Source organism: Colobus angolensis, unplaced genomic scaffold, assembly GCF_000951035.1.
Source record: "Colobus angolensis palliatus isolate OR3802 unplaced genomic scaffold, Cang.pa_1.0 Scaffold2, whole genome shotgun sequence".
NCBI classification, from domain to species: domain Eukaryota; kingdom Metazoa; phylum Chordata; class Mammalia; order Primates; family Cercopithecidae; genus Colobus; species Colobus angolensis.
The window spans coordinates 9,513,324-9,530,700 of record NW_012115154.1 but is presented as its reverse complement, the minus strand read 5'-3'; the positions used below and the strand labels follow the sequence as shown (position 1 = coordinate 9,530,700).

The 17,377-nt window shown below is 45.9% G+C and overlaps 1 protein-coding gene across 1 annotated transcript in view; it reads right to left on the bottom strand.

Moving 5' to 3' along the window:
- The window catches only part of TMEM178B (transmembrane protein 178B), a 402,043-nt gene that overhangs the window by 256,778 nt on the left and 127,888 nt on the right, over positions 1 to 17,377 (bottom strand). The window contains exon 2 of the mRNA XM_011941299.1: positions 2,454 to 2,567. Within this exon, the coding sequence (XP_011796689.1) occupies positions 2,454 to 2,567 (114 nt within the window). The remainder of the gene's footprint in view (positions 1 to 2,453; positions 2,568 to 17,377) is intronic.

Sequence of the window (17,377 nt, the reverse complement as noted above, 5' to 3'; positions counted from 1 at the left end):
GGGCTTATGTGCCTACTTCCCACCTAATGTCATCAATATCTGACCACTGAAAATTAAAATCGACACTTCCTACGCTTCCCCTCTTGCCAGCATTCCCAATTACACTTAGCACCAAATTCAGTTGTGACAGATGCTCACCTGCCCTCTGGCTAAAAATAACTGTCATCGATGTCAGAAATGGCAAATGTTCCCTCTCTCTGCTTAACAGCCCATTAGGTGGCTTTGTGAAAGAGGCAGATGAATCCCTCACCAAAAGGTGGCCTCAACTTCACCCACACCAAGTGCCCGAGACCTTTTCATATATCAATCGTTGAGATGGCTTTTATCAGTTAAAAATAGATCTGTCACCCCAATTCACAGCAGAGGCTGCACACTAGATTTTGCAGAACCCAACAGCACTACAGTTTGGGAATAAGAACCTGGAGACACGCAGGGCTCAAAGAAGACCCGCAAACCTTGGCATTATCCTCTCCTCTCTATCTTTGCCGATGGCTCGTGACGTGTTTCCAGTGATGCCTCCCTAGGTAATCTCTTTGAATTCCAGGTTTCTACAGTGTGTGCAGTCAAAAGAGTTCTACCAGGTTTCCCTTGAAGAGTCTCTGTGCAATTTACACTAAAGTAATTCTCCTTCTTGCTAAAAAATTTCCAAATTATCTTACTTGCTTAAAGCAATTCTACTATATTGTAATTATCACATTGCCTTGTAATGACTTGCATTATGAATGTCTCTCCCCATCCCCCACCCTCCTCCACCCGCGAACTTGAGCTCCTTAAAGAACCCTCAGTGGCCTCAGTGTTCACTGGCACAAAAAGAAACAGGGTCACTTTGATTACATTGAGTTAATTTGAACTGAAGCTGCTATGTGAATAATTTCTTCCTTCTTAGATTCTGAAGCCTATTACGACCCCCGTAACTTAAGTTAGATTTCAATGGTTAATCAACAGGTCTTATCAATCTCGAACATTCCTTTTAGGCTCCTAAGAAGGGACTATATGAGACTAATACATTGTGGGAAATAAGCAGTTATTGTATATTTCTACATTTTAGTCTTTACATGTCTACCTCCAAAAGGAAATTAATAACCCTGATGACTAGTGTCTCTAAGGCAAATATAACATTGAAATTAAATATGTGGTATGCTTAGCTCAATGCCAGCACATGGAATCCTCTTTGAACATTAGCTCTCCATCCCCACACGCTGCTTAGTGTCTCTAGTAATGGATAAAGCTTACAGGGGAAACAGCCTGGTGAATGCTGTCTCATCCATTGGCACCTGCTCCATCATTTCAGGCCAGGAGTATTTAGTGACAATCATCTGGACACGCAGCCACAATATACTTCCTGACACCAATGAATGATTGTTCTGTTTAATTTTATTTGTCTCTTTCACCTCCCACTCCCACCCCAAGCTGTGGTGGTTTAACTAAAGCCAATCCCAAAAAAGATAACTAAGTGGGCCTAATCCACAAAAAAGATAACTAAGCACCTATAAGGAGAAGTCAGATGTTTTCCACCTAGAGATCTACCATCTTCAAAGTTTACCAATTAAGGGATCTTTACTATCAGGAAACAATAAAAGAACCCTCCTTTACATACAGATGCCGACAGAATTTTAACCTTTCAAAATCTGGTGAAAAAAGATGGACTATGAATGCATGACAAATCAACAGAGGCAGCACGAACTTGCTGACAGTAAGGATGTGTCAGCTTGAAGAACTGTGCCCGCAGGAAGGAAAGCTCTCCTGCCACAGACAGGCAGTGTATCCCAATGGAGGAGAAGAGTAAAAATAGCCAACAAACTCTGTTTGCTTATTAACTAACCCTCTCGTTGTCATTTAAGTCTCTGAGGATCCCTGGCCAAGAAATGCCCTAACCAGTGCACATAGATATTCTGATCTTTGCTGAGGAATTGCACATGAACCAGGGTTCCAAAACCTATCATTAAGGGTAAACAGTAGATTTAAAGACCACATCCTGCTTCTTAGTGACCCAACCAGATGCACATCTCCAATGTGATGCATCCTTCAACCACCAGCTGGTCTCATCCTTTACAAATGCAACCCAAGGGACTAACAGGTTACCACAATAATATTCCAAGCAACTTGGAGACAGGCTGGAATTATTAATAAATCCCAAGAGTTGGTTCAGTCAGGTAGGTGAAATCTTACATGCCTACCAGGGTGGTGAAATAAGGTAACTGTCTAATTGCTAGTCATTTCTGTAGTTTTGATAGTTGGTTTGTTCTTTAATTTTAGAAGCAAACTCCCCAAATTTATAATGCAATCAAAACCAACTGAGGCAATTCTGACCTAAGGGTATTGGCACTTTACGGAACCATCTCAATGTTCTGAGACCATCCAGAGATCCCAGAAGGAGGCATATCCAATCCTCCGATCCCTCCAAAGGGGACCTCACAGTACAGTCACAGCCACCGAGACTCAGGTGCACTTACGTAGGGCATGCCACTCGTCCTGACGGATGGTCTTCGTGATATTGAAAGTGAGGTTCCTGGGGATGGTTGCTGAGGAGTAGTGGTATTTGATGTACGTGCATCGCTCAATTTCTCCTGGAAGAGAGAGACAGGAAACAAAATGTTAGGGAAGCAGCAACCACCTCTGGACTAGTTCTGGGATTAATTTTTCCATCCTGAAGAAGACATTTCATATTGGGCCTGGTGACAACTACAGAAAGACAATACCTTCAACTCAAAAAGAGTAAGACAGTAGAACTACAATCACATAGCATTGATTTAGATGGAAAAATACATCTTTGGGATCATGCAGAGGTGGGAAGAACCAATGTGTAGGCTGACAGCAGCTTGTCTAACATTCCCAGGAAAATCAACTTCCAAGTCAAGAGAGGAAGTTTGGCATCAAAAGACATCAACAGTTTCCATCCAGGGACCAGCAGAGAGCAGGCTTTGTTAAACCTTAATGATATCATTTGTGCTCTGAGCACACACAATTTTCTGAAATGATGAGCTGGGGGAATGGTGTGGGGGGGGCCTCCATCCTCTCAATGTCATCCTCCCAACCTCACCTCTGAACACAAAGCACTCAGATTAATCTGGGTCTCTTTGAACTAGTCTCTTTTCAGGTTTCTTGAACAAAGTTTTGATTTATTAACAGACTTAACACCAATCAAAGCATGCTTTACTAGTGGATTGTCAAAATAGATCTCAGATTGTCAAATTTAGATCTTAGGGTAGAGATTCTCAAAGTGTGGTCCCAGGGCCGGCAACATCAGCATTCCCTAGGAACTTGCTACAAATGCAACTTCTCAGGCTCAACCCCAGACCTACTGAGGCAAACTAGGAAGTAGAGCCTGGCAATCTGAATTTACATCAGCCCTCCAGGGATTTTATTACACACTTAAGTTTGAGAACCACTGCCTCGGAGAAACTAACAGAATTGCCAGTGCATTAATGCATAAATCCACCCTGTTTGCAAATTCCAAAAGGAAGGCACGATGGGGAGCTCTTCCCCCATTACTTTTGGTTTCTTGCAGCCATATCTATTGACACTTGCTCATCTGGGGGATATAAAGACTCAATGTCAGAGCATTGTGAAGAATCAGGAAAGGGGTGATTTTTAAAGGTTGGGGGGTTTTAAATTTGGTTTTGCACCTGAATGGATTTTGATGGTAATCCATTTTGCACCCCACTGATTTTCAATTTATAAGTGGTGGCACATGATTGAATTGTTTGACCCCCCGGCCCACTGTCAGCAGGGAACCTGCAATCGGTGAAGTGCAATAATTTAGACAGTGCCTCATGAAACTGATGCCTTATTGTAAATCATATCTGGACAACTGCCCAGTTGCCAGTTATTGGCGGACACTCCTCCAGTGGGACTGACGCTGTCCAAGAGGCACATTCTAGAGAGTAGTGTGCGCTCTTCCTGCATCTTCCATTTTTCGACTTTGCTGCCTCTTTTCCTTTAGCCCACAAGCATCCTGAAGCCTCTCACATGCCCCCAGCATTCCCCCTAAGCACACCTCCTCCTCATACCTTCATCCTGTCATCCTCCTTCCTTAACTTGCAAAACTTGGTGAAAAAGGAGTCTACCAGCCAGTCTCCACTTCCTCCATTCACATTCACACCTCCAACCCCACATGCTCTAATTTCCATAACAATTTCCATTAATAGCATCACCTCCCATCCAGTCTACATCATAAATCCTGCAGTCATTGCGAATGCTGCTTCCTCCTCAAGGGTGCCCCACCTTCCTGACATCCAGCTGGTCACAAAATTCTGCCAGGTCTACTTCAGAAATGTCCCTGGAGTCTCGCACCTACTGTCTATCTCCCCTCCTCCTATAGTAGTTGTCCTGATACAGTCAACAACCACATCACTTAAGGACTTATGAGATAGGAGGGACTCGCCAAGGCTGTAGACCACTGGTTTCCAACTTTACTTATGCTATGGTGCACACACAGAAGATGTTTACAAGGCACCCTGGAGTGAACAGATGAGGCTGCTTACGGCTCTGTCCAGGCTCCCAGGGCACTGAAGAAGCCAGGGTTTCCAACACACCTGGAATCTATTTATGGGTTCTGGACTTATTCCACCGGCGGGAAACTCTGTTATGGATATCAGCTCATTTAATCATTCAATCTGTTCTACAACCAAATTAAGTAGGCATTACCATCCTTATCCTTATTTTTTAAATTTTTATTGATTGATTTGATTGATTGATTGATTGAGACAGAGTTTCACTCTTGTTTCCCAGGCTAGAGTGCAATGGCATGATCCTGGGTTCAAGCGATTCTCCTGCCTCAGCCCTCAAGTAGCTGGGATTACAGGCATGCACCACCCCACCCAGCTAATTTTGTATTTTTAGTAGAGATGGGGTTTCTCCATGTTGGTCAGGCTGGTCTCAAACTCCTGACCTCAGGTGATCTGCCCACCTCAGCCTCCCAAAGTGCTGGGATTACAGGCATAAGCCACCGCATCCGGCCCCTCATCCCTATTTTTTAATGAGAAAGTGAAGGCATGAGGAGATTAAATGACTCACTGAAGGAGGTAGCAGTGCCAAGATTAAAATCCAGGACTGTCTAACCAGAGTCTCCTCTACCAGGCCACCCTCCCATGTGGAGTGTATTCTATAAAGGAAAATGTGATAATGTCACACCCCATTCACAGGCCCTGTGTTGGCCTATTTATACACAGGATAAACCCCACACTCCTCAGGTATAAAGTCCCAGCTCCCTTCAGGCCCCAACCTTCACATACCCCAGGCTCCAGCCAGATGAACCTCCCACCTTACCTTGAATATGCCATATCCACTCCTGACTTAGCATTTATTCTCCTTCCTGCCTTTATTTCCCTTAGGATGAGCAAAAACCTACTCATCATAAGAGATGGCTCAAATGGCAGCTACTCAGCAAAGCCTTCCTTGCATCTAGATTGCACCCCAGCAGCAGGCATTCCACCAGCAGTTTCCCTGCTTCTGTCCTTCCTGCAGCAAACACACTCCTGCACTGTGATTTATCTGTTTACATGCCTCACTCCCCGACTAGATTATGAGTTTCTCAAGGGCAGGGATGTTGTCTTATTCATTCATCTTTATCTTCCCAGCACCTAGCACAAGGTAAGCACCAATAACATGTGCTTTGAGGAAAGAAATGAATAATACGAGGTGTTCTTTGTAAGACTGCAGTGGGCAAAGAATCCAACTGCTTTTATTACATGCAAGGAATTAAAATAATTGAGGCAAATTAGAATCTGATGAATTAAAGGAGGCGATTGTTGCAGAACTCTGTGAGTCTATAGCAAACGCCTCTTCCCTGCCTGGACAATACAAGGAGAGACTTATTAATCACAGTGAGGTGGAAGAAAATGGCGTATGATCACAGAACAGTGTCTCAATGTACTTGGTAAATGTAGCCCCAGGGGCAGCTAGGTCAATGGTTTTGGGAGAAAAAAAAAGGAATCAAAGAAAGAGGAAAGGAAGATATAAAGTGTAGAAGGCTGTAACAAGAATACCATCATGCCTTGGACATGTGCAGTTGCACAGGTTGTGTCCTGCACAAGGGCACTTCCCAGGGACACCTGGGCACTGAAATTCAGCTGCTGCTCTTTTGGCCAAGATTTGCACCCTGCTGGGGGTTGCTGGGGCTGCCCTGCCAGAAGCTCTGCCTTTGTCTCACTTGCACAATGCTGCCTTACGAGCTAGCAGCAGCCCTACCTACAATAATTTCAAGATTCAACAAAACACCTCCAAGACCCAGCCTTGGGACACAAAACCAGGTCCCACTGGGAATGGCCAGATTGGTGACTCACTCTTGTGTGAGGAAAGCACCTGATTTCTTAGCTCAGGTCAGATTCTCTCAGCCTCAACAGAAACTCAACAAGTTGCCACTGGTTCCAGGCAGGCTGGAGCCAGCTCCCTTAACCTCCTCCAACCGCAGCCCACCCAGCCAGAGAGGGAAGAGGCCCTCGACCTTCAGCAAGAGCAAGAAGCCAGCCCACAGGCACTGCAGGTGACTGGCTGGGGAGCCTGCCTGGAGCAGCCGCCACAGCCCCGCTGGAGGCCCTGGCTATTTGCTTTGCCTCGGGGATTGCAAGCATCCTGCCTCTGACAGCAATTAAATTTGAAAGATTCAAATATTGCCTAAAAAGAAAAGCAAAATATTTATCCATGTGTCTGCAGGTCCTGTCAGTGTGCTGGGCTTTTGTAAATACAGGAACCATCTGGGCACCAAATAAGTAGGCCCAGAATGTGGGCTTCCTAATACAAACAGGTTTTCCTGCAGCACACAATGCAGAGGGGGCTACCTGGAAGGCAATGGAGAAGTTCACGGCCTTCCCAGGAAGGAAGGACAAACCCTTCTTCACCAAATTCCTGCATCCCAGCCCAGAGCCTCCGTTCTCCCTTCAGAAGCCTCAGGTAGGGGAGGACTGGCTGGTTGAGACCCCAGGGGTGGCTCCTTCCTGTGCCCCCTGTGGGAGACTTATTATTTATTTATTTATTTAAAAGAGACTGGGTCCCACTATGTCACCCAGGCTGAAATGCAGTGGCACAATGATAGCTTGCTACAGCCTGAAGCTCCTGGGCTCAAGTGATTCTCCCAGCTCAGCCCCTGCAATAGCTGGGACTACAGGCACATGCCACCATGTCCAGTTCATTTTTTTTTATTTTTAGTAGAGATGGGGTCTCACTATATTACCCAGGCTAGTCTCAAACTCTCAGACTCAAGTGATCTGCCCACCTCAGTCTCCTAAATTACTGGGATTACAGGCACGAGCCACCACACCTGGCCTTTTCTTATGTTTTGTAGAGATGGGATCTAACTATGTTGCTCAGGCTGTCTCAGATTCCCGTGCTCAAGTGATCCTTCCACCTCTGCCTCCCAAAGTGCTAGGAGTACAGGCATGAGCCACCACCCCTGGCCTGGTGGGACACTTTAAACCCTCAGTCATGCTCTGCTTTCTGAGCTGGTGACCCCTCCTGCCCATATGTCAGGGTCACAGCAAGACAGAGGTAATTAAGGAGAGTTTCAAAAAAGGACAATTTAACCCAATAGCAAAAGAACGACCTGATTAAAAAAATGGGGAAAGGATGTGAACAGACATTTCTCCAAAGGCAATGACATTCAAATGACCAACAGGAAAAGATGTCCAACATCACTAATCATCGGGGAAATGCAAATTGAAACCACAAGGGGACATCACCTCATACCTGTTAGGATGGCTATTATCAAAATAAATAAATAAATCATATTGGTGAGGAGGTGGAGAAAGCAAAACCCTTGCATGCTATTGGTGGGACTGTAAATTAGTGCAGCCACTATGGGGCTCAGTATGGCGGTTCCTCAAAAAATTACGAATGATCCAGCAATCCTACTCCTGGGCAAATACCCAAAACAATTGAAATCACTATCTCAAAGAGATATCTGCATTCCCATGTTCATTGCAGCATTATTCACAGTAGCCAAAACATACAAGCAACCTAAATGTCCATCAGCAGATGAAGGATAAAGGAAACGTGTACCCATGCGATATCCAACATTGCAACCCTACAGTGCCATATAATTGGTCTGTAAAAAAAGGGAAGCTTGTTGCATGTGACAACCATAGATTAACCTAGACATTATGCTAAGTGAATAAGCCAGTCATAGAAGGGCAAACACTGCATGATTCCACTTATATGAATTCTCAAAGTAGCCAAGCTCATAGAAACAGAGAGAAGAACCATAGTTGCCAGGGGCTGGAGAGTGGGAGAAATGAGGAGATGTCATTCAACAGATAAAAATTTCAGTCGTGCAAGATAAATAAGAGATCTGCTGTATAACATTGTGCCTATGGTTGATAATACTATTATACACTCGAAAGTCTGTTAAGAAGGTAGATCTCATGTTGAATGTCCTTACCACGATAACAACAAAACAGAGAGGGCAATTTACAAAGACAGAGTATGAAGAGACCAGTGAAGGATGCTGCAAAGGACCCAGGGCTGGCAACAGAAGCAGCTGGTATGACCCTAAGGCCTGGAGGGGCAGAGGAGGAAGCTGTTATCAGGACCTGGCAGGGGTGGCCATATGGACAGAGATGATGCAGCCTTTGGTGGAGAGTCACAGCCAACCTCTGGTGAGGTGACAGGGAAGAAACACCCAACCTCTCACTGCTCCAACCTTCAAGCTCTCGTCAGTTCCTCCCAGTAGCACAACCCAAACTAGAAGCCAGAGGGTAGGTCAGCCTCCAGGAGCTCAGAGCAGATGCAGCAGGCAGAGGCCAGGTTGGACAGGCAGACAAAACATCCAGCTCATTCCTCTCTTTCTCCAGGGCTCTTCCTCTCGCATCTCCCCTCGCTCTTCCACTTCCAAATGCATCACTGTAGTTTTCGCTTAGTCCAATGCTAGCACATTCTTCCTTCCCAGAGCTCCATGGTGGCAAAGGGAGACATGGGGAACCATCAGTGGGAAGAGACTGTTCCATTACTTTTTCTCCATCTCAAATCTTTTAAGACCCAAGCATAGCATGACAACTCACATCAAGTACTAAGTGTGGTCCCTCCACATAGTAAGTGCTCAATAAATATTAGTTATTCTTATCAGTTGCTGTCCTAAGACTAAAGGGACATGAACACAGGAACTCAGAAATGATATTACTGAAATGTTTGCATCATGCTATAAACACAGATCTATGTCTATCAAGTATAAATTTTCACACACAATACCCCCAGGAGGCTGGTGGAACAAGAGCTCTGATGTACGGAAACAGAGACCAAGGAAGGGAGGGTGCCAGAGATGACACAGAAACTGCATGCAGTGACACTGAATTCTGAAGTCTGGTCACACCTACAGCAATGCCAGCAGGCAGTTTTTCTCCCACATGTATCAGCTCTCAGCAATCCAAAACTTCCTAAGTACTTGTCAAAGAAGTCTATCACTCAAGGGTAATATATATTAAGCAGGGCCCTTCTAGGCAGAGTGGTTTTAGAGGCAATGCTGGGACCTAACTTCAGCCCATCTAAAATTATCTTCCCTAAACAAATGCTGTAGTACTTTATATCTCTATTAGAGAGTCATTCCTTTGGATCAAATATTGTTCTCCTGGACACCCATTGCTAAAGCTCTTGTAAATAAGTCTGAAGGGCTGAGATCCCAGATCCCCTTCCTCCAGATGGAGGGCCCCTCAGCTACAGAGGATTCCTAGAAAGCAAAGATGCTGAGAAGGGATGAAGCACCCAAGGCAAAGGCAAGGCCCTCAACTACTCACAATGGCACCGGGACACCTGGTGCTGACAGGGTGGCCAAGGAAGAATTGGAATGTGGGAAATGTCTCCCCCCATCACTTCACAAGTGGTGAGATGGGATTGGAATGTGATGGCCCAATGTATTTAGGAGAGGTTGGGTTAAACAAAGTATAAAAATGGCTTCCTTATTGCAGGACTTTAAGAGTTTTTAATAGACACTATGACTCTCCCAAAAAGGGACAGTTACAGCAGATTTTCCTAGACTCCCTTAATCCCACATCCTTTTTTATTCAGCACTAGATGGAGTTTATCAAAATCAGAAACCAGGCCAAGTGCTGTGACTCAGCCTGTAATCCCAGGATTTTGGGAGGCCAAAGTGGAAGGATTGCTTGAGGCCAGGAGTTCAAGACCAGCCTGAGCAATAGATTGAGACCCCGTCTCTATAAAAAATTTTTTTAAAAATTAGCTGAGTGTGGTGTTGCACACCTGTGGTCTTAGCTACTCAAGAGGCTGGGGTGGGAGCATTGCTTGAGCCCAGGAATTTGAGGCTTCAGTGAGCTGTGATCACACCACCACACTCCAGCCTGGGTGACAGGGCAAGATCCTGTCTCTTAAAAAAAAAAGTCAGAAGCCATTTCTTTTGTTTACGTTCTATTCCAGAGCCAAGCACATCAATGGGCACATAGGAAGCCCTCAGTTATATTTGGATGGGTGAAAAATAGATATCAAGGTCTGCTATTAGATCAAATGATCTTCTAGATAAATTAAAGTAATGGCTCCAAGTGTCTGCCACTCTCTTCTCCAAAGCCATATCTGAGAGCTACCAGCAAAGCCATACCACGGTTGAATTCCCACCCATAAGCTGTGTTCTCACAATGCCTTAAAATGAGTCTGGAATCTGTGTGGACAAAACTAGTGCAACTGCCCTCAGTGTCCTGTGCCACATCCCCTCTGCTCACCTCTGATTGCAGCTGAAGCTGCAGTGGACTCTCCTGGGCAAGCCAATAGTGCCCACAGCAAGCACCCAGCAGCCCTCCCTGCCCCCACTCCCTTCCCAAGTCCACTAAGCCCACGCTGAGCAACTACAGTAGAGCAGCTCTTAACCAAGGGGGTGACAGGGGTGACAGATGGAGAGCAGCAGCCCCATCCTTTGGGAGAGTAATTATGAGATGCTTTCTGCACAGTTCCTCAGAGGGTCCCTCTGGAATTGAACCTCACAGTAGTCACTGGCTCCCTCACCTTCTTGACTGGCTTCTTCCTCTTTCCGGTCTCAAGCTTCCAGCGCCTACACACCTGCTTCCCTCAGAGTCCCCGTCACAAGCTCCACTTTTGGGAGAACCCACACTAAGAACAATGACCTGGAGGAGTGTAACAGACATGGTTTACACGCTTGAAAAAGGAACTGGTACAATCTAGTCTTGTGGTTGCTTTGAAGGGTCCTGTGGGCGCTGTTGGATGAGGCAGTCCCTCTCTTCCTTTGGGTTCCCCCGAGGCCCTTTCCTCTCTTGGTATTCACCTCTCTACAGGCACAGGATGGACTCTAGTAGTCCAGGACACACTAGTGGACCACTTCTGAGAGTCTGTGTGTTTCCTCCACCCCAGAGCTCCTTTTTTTAAAAAAACAAACAAACAAAAATCTGTTCAATGCCTACCACATGCCAGAGGCTCCCACATTATCCCATGCCTTCCTCATGACAACCCCAGGTGGGGGATATTCTAGGACCAGCCCTGTTTGACTAAAGAGGCCTCCAGCCCTTCATCTGTGCCAGCCAGGGGAAAAGCTGGGATGCAGATTCTGGCCTCGCTAACCCAGGTCTGTGCTTTCCAGCGTGAGTGCAGCAGTTTCGGACACCACGGCTATAAGGATTCACTGTTGGGTGGAAGATTTGTTGGGAACAAGAGTTATTTTTGCAGCCACAGTGCCTTGTACATGGAAGAAACTCAATACATCCACTGATGAGGAAAGAAAGAGAGGGAGGAAGGAAGGGACACTGTCCATGTCCTGTATGTTGCTCACCTTTCCACGGTGACAATGCTTGGAGTGGGAGACCACATGTGGGGTCACCCAGTGACACATGCTGGCCTCTGCCTACCACATCGTCAGCCTTTAGGGCTTGATGCCGTCTCACCCAATGGGCTGACAGTTCTTAGACTTTCTAGCCCGAGGCCTGGCTAATCCCCTGCACTTAATATATGGAAGATTAAATCAAAAGTAGAAAGAGCACATGGGAAAAAAGCCACCAACAAAAAAAGACAAAACCAGTTAGAGCTTTAAGGCTCAGGCTTCGTCTCCTCTTTAAAGAGCATTTTCTTAAAAAAGAAAAAAGTTAAAATAACATTTTAGCAGGGAGATTTTTCTTTAGCACATTAGGAAGGCCATTTATCAGATGCATTCACTTTATCACACTGGATTCTTTAGAAGACCACGAGAGGTGGGTGGAAGAACACAGGAGTCTAGGGGCTTAAAGATTGGAGATTAAAAGGAAAACTTTGTCAGTGATGAAAGGGACAGGAAGCAAACTAGGAATATTCTGGGGCTTCAAAGTGGGCAAACCATGCTGGTGGTTCCCATACCCCCCACAGCCCTGTCCCCAGCTGGGGCAGAAATGGGAGGGGCGGAGAAGGTACACCCTTGGCAACCTCCATCAAGACTGGCAATGTTGACAGGAGCTCTCCCTATTTAAGAGGCAACTCTTCACAAAGGCTTATTTCAAGAAATCTCCACACCCCACCTCCCCCATGTCTTCTCTTTAGCGCCTTCTGCTCCTCCCAGATGTTCTGAGCCCAAGGATTTGCAAGGCTTATAGCTGCTGCAGGCCCAGCCAGAAAGAAGGTTTTATTTTCTTCATACTGAGGAAAAGTGTTATCTATGTTTTTATTTTTAATGCTTTCAAATGCATTCCATTTTGTATGCTTTGTTTTTTTGTGCTGCCTTATCAATGTGGCCTTTTAATGCTGTTTTGTGTGCATTGCGTAGACTGAGTTCTAACTATTTAATTTCTTTTCATTCTATGTTACATAAATGTTTGTTATGAGAGGTGCTCAGGGAACCCTCCTCATTACACACATGGAATTTCATTTTCAAAACCTGTCACCCACCCGCCCACCCCATCATCATGTTTCTGACCCCCTTACCCTGCCCCTTATCACCTTCTGCTGGTTACTGTTACAACACATTTATTATATATTCATCATGTATTTCTATCTATGGCAAAAGCTCTGAGATAGAGGAGCTTGTGTTTTTCAACTTTGTGGTCCTGATGGTCAAAATGATGCTTTGAGTACTGTTATTCATTGTAACAATAGCTTCTGTTTAATGAACACTGTCTATGTATTAGGTACTGTGCACAGAACTGTTTTATTCATTTGTTTAATCCTAAGAGGTACATTATTATCCCCACTCATAAATGAAAACTGAGAAGCTTAGAGACGTATCCTTATCAAAAGTGCATAACTATTAGGTGGCAGAGGTGGGATTCAAATCCACCTAACACACTCCTAAGTATGCCCTGCCACACGTGTGAAAAGAACTTGGGAAATACCAGACTCTTCTGAAAGAAAGCAGGAGATCTTCCAAGGTTTTACACTGGAAACATATAAAGTAAAACTTTTCCATTTGCAGGGATTTTCAGCACCTACAGACTCTGCTGCTCTTATCAGAGTAAGACAAAATGTTTGCTTCCATAGCTCCCCTAACAAGCTGGAGAGAAGACAGCTCCATAGTAACACAGAACACAGAAGTGAAGGAGAGCTCAAAGAGTGCTCACTAGCCCCACATCTGATGTCTTAAGTCTCAGCCACATTCCTGTCCCCACTCCCAGGACAAGCCGCTTACCAGCAGGAGCCTTTAGGCAAGTCGCTCACCCTCTCAAAGCCTCTATTTCATCATCCGCAAAATACTGATGATAATAATAGCACGCACCTCAGAAAACAGATGAGGAATAAATGAGATAACCCGTGTAAAACCTTCTCCATGATGAGCCTTCAATAACATCCCCTTCCCACACAACAGCCCATAAATATTTGAAGACAATGCTTATGCCCCTCCCCACCCCCACGTCTCCTCTTCTTCCAGCTGAACACTTCCCGGCTCCCCCAGCCACACAGTCACAAAACCCATCACTACACTGGCCATCCTCCAGGTTCAGTCTGTGGTTGAGAATCTCTCCCAGGCTCACACAGAGCACTGGGCACAGTAACTCCTGTGCACAGTCAGACCTGTGCAAACCCAGTAGGGCCACCGGCTCCCAGGTCTGGTGTCACAACTTTGGCCATGTGGCCTCGCCTCCTCTTAGCTTTGTGGGCTGCCACGTGCCGGTGCTGTCACCTGAGAGGACGGCGCCAACGTGATTTCCTCCAACAAAGCTACTAAGCCAACTCTGCCCCTTCATGTGCTTGGGCAACTGTCTTTTCTCATTTTTTAGGTTTTTGGTTCTTTTTTTTTTTTTTTTTTTTTATTTTGGTTTGTTACCTCAGTGTAGGATCTTCTATTTGTTCCAGCCCCTGAAAAAAATTTTGGATCATGATTGTGTCATTCTACAAATTAGCAATTAGTCCCACATGCTGCATCAGCAGGCCATCTCCATCCTCGCCAAGCCATCGCTAAAATCTTTCCACAGGGCGGTGCTGGAGGCAGAACTCGACCCAAGCACACACACAAAGCCTTGTCGTGACCTGAAATCAAGCAGTTAGGAGAAAGTGCTTTGGGTGCCATCATTCTGCTGCCAGGAACTCAGCTCCCTGATCTGCTTCCACACATTCCCGTTTTGTCCACCTGGATGTCACGAGAGGCCTTGCCCGCACTGTTCACCCCTATCAGTCTGTCTAAGAACCATATCCAAAAAGGGAATGAGGTCAGCTTGGCATGGCTTGTTCACTCTGCCAGCATTGCTGCTTTCTCGCTGTGTGCTTACCCACCATCTGTTTAATAAGCCTTTTGGACAGTTTTCCAGGGCTCCCTCTAACTGGGCTGCTTGTCCATATTCACGGAATCCCCTGATAGTGCACTCTTGCATTGAAAATCTAGCCACTGGTCACCTGCCTCTAGGCTCACAGCACTTTGCATTCCACAGCTCCATCAAGCCATCCTGTCTCCACCCGCAACCAGGACAGCCCCACTAGAAAAAACCACCTCTCAGCCCCACTAGAAAAACCACCTCAGAAAAACCATGTCCCCCACAACCAGGACAGCCCCACTAGAAAAACCACTTCTCCCTGTGGTTCTACATCATCTGGTGGTCAGCACTCCAACTGAGAAATAAAAATGGGCCAAGCACAGTGGCTCACATCCATAATCCTAACACTTTGAGAAGCCAAGGCGGGAGAATCACTTGAGCCCAGGAGTTCAAGACCAGCCTGGGCAAAATAGTGAGACCCTGTCTACAAAAAAAATTTTTTTTTTTTTTCTTGAGACGGAGTCTGGCTCTGTCGCCCAGGCAGGAGTGCAGTAGCACAATCTCAGCTCACTGCAAGCTCCGCCTCCCGGGTTCACGCCATTCTCCTGCCTCAGCCTCCCAAGTAGCTGGGACTACAGGTGCCTGCCACCATGCCTGGCTAATTTTTTGTATTTTTAGTAGAGACAGGGTTTCACCGGGTTAGCCAGGATGGTCTTGATCTCCCTAACTCATGATCCACCCACCTCGGCCTCCCAAAGTGCTGGGATTACAGGTGTGAGCCACAGTACCCGGCGAAAAAAAATTTTTTAATTAGCCAGGAATGGTGGCCTGCACCTGTAGTTTCAGCTACTTGGAGGCTGAGGCAAGAGGATGGCTTGAGCCCAGGAGTTCATGGTTAAAGTGAACTATGATGGCACCATGGCACTCCACCCTAAGTGACAGAGTAAGACCCTGTCTCAAAGAAGAAAAAAGAGAGGGAGAGAGAAGGAAGGAAAAGGAAGCAAAGAGAAAAGGAAGAAAATAAGAAAGGAAGAAAGAGAGAGAAGCAGCCTCTCCACTGGGGGACCACTAGGCACCTCTCCCGCTACAACGGGTGGAGATCCTCCCCCAATTATGCCAGATGGCTTCCATTCCTCTGCCTTCTCATTGCATTTGCTAACCAGGTTCTTTTCATTCCTTTATCAAGAGACCCTTTTCCTTAACTAACGCACCTAGTAGGTTGCCATTACTACTAATGGCAGAAACCACAATTACTTTTGTAGCAACCTATAACATTTCACAGTCTTCTGTTGTAAAGGTCACCTCATCTTTAGTGGGAGCTACCACCTTTTTATCCTAATTCCTTTTTTCGTGGATTCTGAATGCCTTTGCCCCTTTTCTGAGGTTTTTTTTTTTTTTTTTTGCATGTTTTAAACAAGACATTTTAAAATGTCATTACATAGTCGCTTCTTCACAAGAGGAAATAAAGAATGAGCTGTCACCGTCTGCGCCCCTCATGGCCTATCCTGCCTGCACATTTTTGGCTGCTTTTTCCCCACTTCGCTCATGTATTTTCCAGTCTGAAACAGACTTCTTGGGAAAGAATGAGAAGGTGAGGTATGGCTTCAGATTACCATCTGGGGTGCAGTAAATAATCTATCCCTTATTCCCATCACATCCCTAATGACCTTGGGGAAAGTTCAGAGCCTCGAGCCGCCACCACCCTGCCTGCGGCCCCACACGCCCGGTGCAGATACCCAGAGCAGCTCCTCCAGGCACAGCTTCAGCCAGTGGAAGAATCATCCATCTCCAGGCTCTGACAGACAAACGAGGCGAGAAGGAGACCAGATCTGGTTTTTCACTGGAAAACAATGAGCTCATGCTTTCTCTCTGGGGACCCAGGAAGTGGAGACAGATCTGGAGATGGGAGACAGTGATGGAGGCAGGCAGAGGTGATGAAGGATGGGCCGGGAAGAGGAAGGAGGCCAGTCTGGCACTTTTTTAATGTCACTTTTGATAAGAATCCCCAGCTCTGAGGCCAGAGGGAAACATCCATTTTCTTTAAATTAAGGATTCAGCATGAGGCAGTTGTCCTAAAGGAAAGGGACGAGGAGAAGATAAACAGACTTGGAAATTCGTCATTCCTGCTTCTTCAGAGAAAAGTAAAATGATTGTTCATGAGTCACCAGAATTGCAGATGCCAGGACAGAGATGGCTTTCCTGGGCTCTGCCACCGCCGCCTCTGGGTGTGGGGTTGTGGGACCCAATGGCAGACACTCTGCTGGCCAGCTTCTCCACAGTAAACTCTGCCTTCCCCAGGTATGCACCCCTAGAAGGCCAAGGCCAGGCATTTCCTACAGACTGAGCTCAACAAAAATGAGAGGATTCAGACAGCCACCCAGATGCTTCCAAATAGCGGAATGAATGTTTAGTTTCAGCTAGGGGAAAAAAAATGCACATCACTGAGTTTTCCACTTTTCCTTTGAAAAGGGAGTTACATAATGCTGATTTTCCTTTTTACCAGTTAATTCAGAGAGAAAGAAAGAAGAGATTAGGGAAGAACTGGGGGGAACTGAGTTGTACTTGAGAAACAAAATTCAGATGATTGACTATTTTCCTCTTCAACCTGTTACATGCCTTAGCTAAAACTTGAATGGAAACTGGCAGGGCGCGGTGGCTCATGCCTGTAATCCCAACACTGTGGGAAGCCGAGGTTGGTGGATCACCTGAGGTCAGGAGTTCGAGACCAGCTTGGCCATCATGGTGAAACCCCATCTCTACTAAAAATACAAAAAAATTAGGCA